The following is a 9,071-nucleotide window of genomic DNA, read 5'->3' as shown; positions in this document are numbered from 1 at the left end:
CGGCAGCAGCGCACACAACAATTGCTCCAGCTACAAGTGCAGCACCACTGACAACCATTGCCTCAACAAGTGCAGGTCAAATCAAAACAACTGCTCCAACTACAACTGCAGCAGCACCCACAACCATAGCTAAAACGACAAGTGCAGCACCACCAACAACAGCTGCCCAGACAACAATTGAAGCTCCAACCACAACAATTGCAAGTGCAACACCATCAACAACAATTAGCCCAACAACAAGAGCAGCTCCAATCACAACATCTGTTCCAACTACAACTGCAGCAGCACCCACAACCATTGCTAAAACGACAAGTGCAGCACCACCACCAACAGCAGCCCAGATGACAACTGAAGCTCAAACCCCAACAAGAGCTCACACAATGACTGCAGCAGCACAGACAACAATTGCTCCAGCTACAAGTCCAGCTCCAATCACAACAACTCCTCCAACTGCAACTGCAGCAGCACTCACAACCATAGCTAAAACGACAAGTGCAGCACCACCAACAACAACTGCCCACCCATCAATTGAAGCACCAACCACAACAATTGCTCCAACTACAACTGCAGCATCACTGACAACAATCGCCCCAACAGCAAGTGCAGCTCCAATCACAATATCTGCTCCAACTACAACTGCAGCAGCACCCACAACCATTGCTAAAACTACAAGTGCAGCACCACCACCAACAGCAGCTCAGACGGCAAGTGAAGCTCCAACCCCAACAAGAGCTCACACAACGACTGCAGCAGCACACACAACAATTGCTCCAGGTACAAGTGCAGCACCACTGACAACAATCACTTCAACAACAAGTGCAGCTCCAATCACAACAACTGTTCCAACTTCAACTGCCGCTGCACCCACCACCATTGCTAAAACGACAAGTGCTGCCCCACCAACAACAACTGCCCACACAACAATTGAAGCTCCTACCACAACAGTTGCTCCAATTGCAAGTGCAATCCCATCAACGACAATTAGCCCAAAAACAAGAGCAACTCCAACCCCAAGAATTGAAGGAACTACAAGTCCAGCTCCAGGCACAACAATTAGTCCAACAAGTGCAGTTTCAGCCACAAGAATTTCTCCACCTACAAGTGAAGCTCCAACACCAACAATTGAAGAAACTACAAGCGAAGCCCCAAGCACAACAAGTGGTCCAACAACAAGTGCCGTTCCAGGCACAACAGGTTCTCCACCTACAAGTGAAGCTCCAACCACAACAATTGCTCCAACTACAACTGCAGCACCACTGACAACAATCACTTCAACAACAAGTGCAGCTACAATCACAACATCTGCTCCAACTACAACTGCAGCAGCACCCACAACCATTGCTAAAACGACAAGTGCAGCACCACCACCAACAGCAGCCCAGATGACAACTGAAGCTCAAACCCCAACAAGAGCTCACACAATGACTGCAGCAGCACAGACAACAATTGCTCCAGCTACAAGTCCAGCTCCAATCACAACAACTCCTCCAACTGCAACTGCAGCAGCACTCACAACCATAGCTAAAACGACAAGTGCAGCACCACCAACAACAACTGCCCACCCATCAATTGAAGCACCAACCACAACAATTGCTCCAACTACAACTGCAGCATCACTGACAACAATCGCCCCAACAGCAAGTGCAGCTCCAATCACAACATCTGCTCCAACTACAACTGCAGCAGCACCCACAACCATTGCTAAAACTACAAGTGCAGCACCACCACCAACAGCAGCTCAGACGGCAAGTGAAGCTCCAACCCCAACAAGAGCTCACACAACGACTGCAGCAGCACACACAACAATTGCTCCAGGTACAAGTGCAGCACCACTGACAACAATCACTTCAACAACAAGTGCAGCTCCAATCACAACAACTGTTCCAACTTCAACTGCCGCTGCACCCACCACCATTGCTAAAACGACAAGTGCTGCCCCACCAACAACAACTGCCCACACAACAATTGAAGCTCCTACCACAACAGTTGCTCCAATTGCAAGTGCAATCCCATCAACAACAATTGGCCCGACAACAAGAGCACCTCCAACCCCAACTATTGAAGAAACTACAAGTGAAGCTCCAACAACAACAATTTCTCACACTAAAACGTCAGCAGCACACACAACAATTGCTCCAGCTACAAGTGCAGCACCACTGACAACCATTGCCTCAACAAGTGCAGGTCAAATGAAAACAACTGCTCCAACTACAACTGCAGCTGCACAGACAACAATTGCTCCAGCTACAAGTCCAGCTCCAATCACAACAACTCCTCCAACTGCAACTGCAGCAGCACCCACAACCATAGCTAAAACGACAAGTGCAGCACCACCAACAACAGCTGCCCAGACAACAATTGAAGCTCCAACCCCAACAATTGCAAGTGCAACACCATCAACAACAATTGGCCCAACAACAAGAGCAGCTCCAATCACAACAACTGTTCCAACTACAACTGCAGCAGCACCCACAACCATTGCTAAAACGACAAGTGCAGCACCACCACCAACAGCAGCCCAGATGACAACTGAAGCTCCAACCCCAACAAGAGCTCACACGACTGCAGCAGCACACACAACAATTGCTCCAGGTACAAGTGCAGCACCACTGACAACAATCACTTCAACAACAAGTGCAGCTCCAATCACAACAACTGTTCCAACTTCAACTGCCGCTGCACCCACCACCATTGCTAAAACGACAAGTGCTGCCCCACCAACAACAACTGCCCACACAACAATTGAAGCTCCTACCACAACAGTTGCTCCAATTGCAAGTGCAATCCCATCAACGACAATTAACCCAAAAACAAGAGCAACTCCAACCCCAACAATTGAAGGAACTACAAGTCCAGCTCCAGGCACAACAATTAGTCCAACAACAAGTGCAGTTTCAGGCACAAGAGTTTCTCCACCTACAAGTGAAGCTCCAACCCCAACAACTGCAAGTGCAACCCCATCAACAACAATTGGCCCAACAACAAGAGCAACTCCAACCCCAACTATTGAAGAAACTACAAGTGAAGCTCAAACCACAACAATTTCTCACACTAAAACTGCAGCAGCACACACAACAATTGCTCCAGCTACCAGTGCAGCACCACTGACAACCATTGCCTCAACAAGTGCAGGTCAAATCAAAACAACTGCTCCAACTTCAACTGCCGCTGCACCCACCACCATTGCTAAAACGACAAGTGCTGCCCCACCAACAACAACTGCCCACACAACAATTGAAGCTCCTACCACAACAGTTGCTCCAATTGCAAGTGCAATCCCATCAACAACAATTGGACCAACAACAATAGCAACTCCAACCCCAACAATTGAAGAAACTACAAGTGAAGCTCCAACAACAACAATTTCTCACACTAAAACGGCAGCAGCGCACACAACAATTGCTCCAGCTACAAGTGCAGCACCACTGACAACCATTGCCTCAACAAGTGCAGGTCAAATCAAAACAACTGCTCCAACTACAACTGCAGCAGCACCCACAACCATAGCTAAAACGACAAGTGCAGCACCACCAACAACAGCTGCCCAGACAACAATTGAAGCTCCAACCACAACAATTGCAAGTGCAACACCATCAACAACAATTAGCCCAACAACAAGAGCAGCTCCAATCACAACATCTGTTCCAACTACAACTGCAGCAGCACCCACAACCATTGCTAAAACGACAAGTGCAGCACCACCACCAACAGCAGCCCAGATGACAACTGAAGCTCAAACCCCAACAAGAGCTCACACAATGACTGCAGCAGCACAGACAACAATTGCTCCAGCTACAAGTCCAGCTCCAATCACAACAACTCCTCCAACTGCAACTGCAGCAGCACTCACAACCATAGCTAAAACGACAAGTGCAGCACCACCAACAACAACTGCCCACCCATCAATTGAAGCACCAACCACAACAATTGCTCCAACTACAACTGCAGCATCACTGACAACAATCGCCCCAACAGCAAGTGCAGCTCCAATCACAACATCTGCTCCAACTACAACTGCAGCAGCACCCACAACCATTGCTAAAACTACAAGTGCAGCACCACCACCAACAGCAGCTCAGACGGCAAGTGAAGCTCCAACCCCAACAAGAGCTCACACAACGACTGCAGCAGCACACACAACAATTGCTCCAGGTACAAGTGCAGCACCACTGACAACAATCACTTCAACAACAAGTGCAGCTCCAATCACAACAACTGTTCCAACTTCAACTGCCGCTGCACCCACCACCATTGCTAAAACGACAAGTGCTGCCCCACCAACAACAACTGCCCACACAACAATTGAAGCTCCTACCACAACAGTTGCTCCAATTGCAAGTGCAATCCCATCAACGACAATTAACCCAAAAACAAGAGCAACTCCAACCCCAACAAATGAAGGAACTACAAGTCCAGCTCCAGGCACAACAATTAGTCCAACAACAAGTGCAGTTTCAGCCACAAGAGTTTCTCCACCTACAAGTGAAGCTCCAACCCCAACAATTGAAGAAAATACAAGCGAAGCCCCAAGGACAACAAGTGGTCCAACAACAAGTGCCGTTCCAGGCACAACAGGTTCTCCACCTACAAGTGAAGCTCCAACCACAACAATTGCTCCAACTACAACTGCAGCACCACTGACAACAATCACTTCAACAACAAGTGCAGCTCCAATCACAACATCTGCTCCAACTACAAGTGCAGCACCACTGACAACCATTGCCTCAACAAGTGCAGGTCAAATCAAAACAACTGCTCCAACTACAACTGCAGCTGCACAGACAACAATTGCTCCAGCTACAAGTCCAGCTCCAATCACAACAACTCCTCCAACTGCAACTGCAGCAGCACCCACAACCATAGCTAAAACGACAAGTGCAGCACCACCAACAACAACTGCCCACACATCAATTGAAGCTCCAACCACAACAATTGCTCCAACTACAACTGCAGCATCACTGACAACAATCGCCCCAACAGCAAGTGCAGCTCCAATCACAACATCTGCTCCAACTACAACTGCAGCAGCACCCACAACCATTGCTAAAACAACAAGTGCAGCACCACCACCAACAGCAGCTCAGACGGCAAGTGAAGCTCCAACCCCAACAAGAGCTCACACAACGACTGCAGCAGCACACACAACAATTGCTCCAGGTACAAGTGCAGCACCACTGACAACAATCACTTCAACAACAAGTGCAGCTCCAATCACAACAACTGTTCCAACTTCAACTGCCGCTGCACCCACCACCATTGCTAAAACGACAAGTGCTGCCCCACCAACAACAACTGCCCACACAACAATTGAAGCTCCTACCACAACAGTTGCTCCAATTGCAAGTGCAATCCCATCAACGACAATTAACCCAAAAACAAGAGCAACTCCAACCCCAACAATTGAAGGAACTACAAGTCCAGCTCCAGGCACAACAATTAGTCCAACAACAAGTGCAGTTTCAGCCACAAGAGTTTCTCCACCTACAAGTGAAGCTCCAACCACAACAATTGCTCCAACTACAACTGCAGCACCACTGACAACAATCACTTCAACAACAAGTGCAGCTCCAATCACAACATCTGCTCCAACTACAACGGCGGCAGCACACACAACAATTGCTCCAGCTACAAGTGCAGCACCACTGACAACCATTGCCTCAACAAGTGCAGGTCAAATCAAAACAACTGCTCCAACTACAACTGCAGCTGCACAGACAACAATTGCTCCAGCTACAAGTCCAGCTCCAATCACAACAACTCCTCCAACTGCAACTGCAGCAGCACCCACAACCATAGCTAAAACGACAAGTGCAGCACCACCAACAACAGCTGCCCAGACAACAATTGAAGCTCCAACCACAACAATTGCAAGTGCAACACCATCAACAACAATTGGCCCAACAACAAGAGCAGCTCCAATCACAACATCTGTTCCAACTACAACTGCAGCAGCACCCACAACCATTGCTAAAACGACAAGTGCAGCACCACCACCAACAGCAGCCCAGATGACAACTGAAGCTCCAACCCCAACAAGAGCTCACACCATGACTGCAGCAGCACAGACAACAATTGCTCCAGCTACAAGTCCAGCTCCAATCACAACAACTCCTCCAACTGCAACTGCAGCAGCACCCACAACCATAGCTAAAACGACAAGTGCAGCACCACCAACAACAACTGCCCATCCATCAATTGAAGCACCAACCACAACAATTGCTCCAACTACAACTGCAGCATCACTGACAACAATCGCCCCAACAGCAAGTGCAGCTCCAATCACAACATCTGCTCCAACTACAACTGCAGCAGCACCCACAACCATTGCTAAAACAACAAGTGCAGCACCACCACCAACAGCAGCTCAGACGGCAAGTGAAGCTCCAACCCCAACAAGAGCTCACACAACGACTGCAGCAGCACACACAACAATTGCTCCAGGTACAAGTGCAGCACCACTGACAACAATCACTTCAACAACAAGTGCAGCTCCAATCACAACAACTGTTCCAACTTCAACTGCCGCTGCACCCACCACCATTGCTAAAACGACAAGTGCTGCCCCACCAACAACAACTGCCCACACAACAATTGAAGCTCCTACCACAACAGTTGCTCCAATTGCAAGTGCAATCCCATCAACGACAATTAACCCAAAAACAAGAGCAACTCCAACCCCAACAATTGAAGGAACTACAAGTGAAGCTCCAACCCCAACAAGAGCTCACACGACTGCAGCAGCACACACAACAATTGCTCCAGGTACAAGTGCAGCACCACTGACAACAATCACTTCAACAACAAGTGCAGCTCCAATCACAACAACTGTTCCAACTTCAACTGCCGCTGCACCCACCACCATTGCTAAAACGACAAGTGCTGCCCCACCAACAACAACTGCCCACACAACAATTGAAGCTCCTACCACAACAGTTGCTCCAATTGCAAGTGCAATCCCATCAACGACAATTAACCCAAAAACAAGAGCAACTCCAACCCCAACAATTGAAGGAACTACAAGTCCAGCTCCAGGCACAACAATTAGTCCAACAACAAGTGCAGTTTCAGCCACAAGAGTTTCTCCACCTACAAGTGAAGCTCCAACCCCAACAACTGCAAGTGCAACCCCATCAACAACAATTGGCCCAACAACAAGAGCAACTCCAACCCCAACAATTGAAGAAACTACAAGTGAAGCTCAAACCACAACAATTTCTCACACTAAAACTGCAGCAGCACACACAACAATTGCTCCAGCTACCAGTGCAGCACCACTGACAACCATTGCCTCAACAAGTGCAGGTCAAATCAAAACAACTGCTCCAACTACAACTGCAGCAGCACCCACAACCATAGCTAAAACGACAAGTGCAGCACCACCACCAACAACTGCCCACACATCAATTGAAGCTCCAACCACAACAATTGCTCCAGCTACAAGTGCAGCACAACTGACAACCATTGCCTCAACAAGTGCAGGTCAAATCAAAACAACTGCTCCAACTACAACTGCAGCAGCACCCACAACCATAGCTAAAACGACAAGTGCAGCACCACCAACAACAGCTGCCCAGACAACAATTGAAGCTCCAACCACAACAATTGCAAGTACAACACCATCAACAACAATTGGCCCAACAACAAGAGCAGCTCCAATCACAACATCTGTTCCAACTACAACTGCAGCAGCACCCACAACCATTGCTAAAACGACAAGTGCAGCACCACCAACAACTGCCCACACATCAATTGAAGCTCCAACCACAACAAGTGCTCACACAATGACTGCAGCAGCACAGACAACAATTGCTCCAGCTACAAGTCCAGCTCCAATCACAACAACTCCTCCAACTGCAACTGCAGCAGCACCCACAACCATAGCTAAAACGACAAGTGCAGCACCACCAACAACAACTGCCCACACATCAATTGAAGCACCAACCACAACAATTGCTCCAACTACAACTGCAGCATCACTGACAACAATCGCCCCAACAGCAAGTGCAGCTCCAATCACAACATCTGCTCCAACTACAACTGCAGCAGCACCCACAACCATTGCTAAAACAACAAGTGCAGCACCACCAACAACTGCCCACACATCAATTGAAGCTCCAACCCCAACAAGAGCTCACACGACTGCAGCAGCACACACAACAATTGCTCCAGGTACAAGTGCAGCACCACTGACAACAATCACTTCAACAACAAGTGCAGCTCCAATCACAACAACTGTTCCAACTTCAACTGCCGCTGCACCCACCACCATTGCTAAAACGACAAGTGCTGCCCCACCAACAACAACTGCCCACACAACAATTGAAGCTCCTACCACAACAGTTGCTCCAATTGCAAGTGCAATCCCATCAACGACAATTAAGCCAAAAACAAGAGCAACTCCAACCCCAACAATTGAAGGAACTACAAGTCCAGCTCCAGGCACAACAATTAGTCCAACAACAAGTGCAGTTTCAGCCACAAGAGTTTCTCCACCTACAAGTGAAGCTCCAACCACAACAATTGCTCCAACTACAACTGCAGCACCACTGACAACAATCACTTCAACAACAAGTGCAGCTCCAATCACAACATCTGCTCCAACTACAAGTGCAGCACCACTGACAACCATTGCCTCAACAAGTGCAGGTCAAATCAAAACAACTGCTCCAACTACAACTGCAGCTGCACAGACAACAATTGCTCCAGCTACAAGTCCAGCTCCAATCACAACAACTCCTCCAACTGCAACTGCAGCAGCACCCACAACCATAGCTAAAACGACAAGTGCAGCACCACCAACAACAACTGCCCACACATCAATTGAAGCTCCAACCACAACAATTGCTCCAACTACAACTGCAGCATCACTGACAACAATCGCCCCAACAGCAAGTGCAGCTCCAATCACAACATCTGCTCCAACTACAACTGCAGCAGCACCCACAACCATTGCTAAAACAACAAGTGCAGCACCACCACCAACAGCAGCTCAGACGGCAAGTGAAGCTCCAACCCCAACAAGAGCTCACACAACGACTGCAGCAGCACACACAACAATTGCTCCAGGTACA

General features: G+C 48.4%; 1 protein-coding gene across 1 annotated transcript; it reads left to right on the top strand.

Annotated features, from left to right (window-relative positions):
• Positions 1-7,107: 7,107 nt before the first annotated feature.
• LOC118227466 (uncharacterized protein DDB_G0285291-like) lies at positions 7,108-8,457 on the top strand (the record flags this gene model as incomplete). The annotated part of the gene is made up of 2 exons (XM_035417963.1): positions 7,108-7,158; positions 8,338-8,457. Coding segments are annotated over 2 exons (171 nt in total), but the record flags the coding sequence as incomplete, so codon positions are not given.
• Positions 8,458-9,071: the final 614 nt, after the last annotated feature.

Source organism: Anguilla anguilla, chromosome 5, assembly GCF_013347855.1.
Source record: "Anguilla anguilla isolate fAngAng1 chromosome 5, fAngAng1.pri, whole genome shotgun sequence".
NCBI classification, from domain to species: Eukaryota; Metazoa; Chordata; class Actinopteri; order Anguilliformes; family Anguillidae; genus Anguilla; species Anguilla anguilla.
The sequence above is the reverse complement of the archived record's forward strand: the minus strand, read 5'-3'. Positions and strand labels throughout refer to the sequence as shown.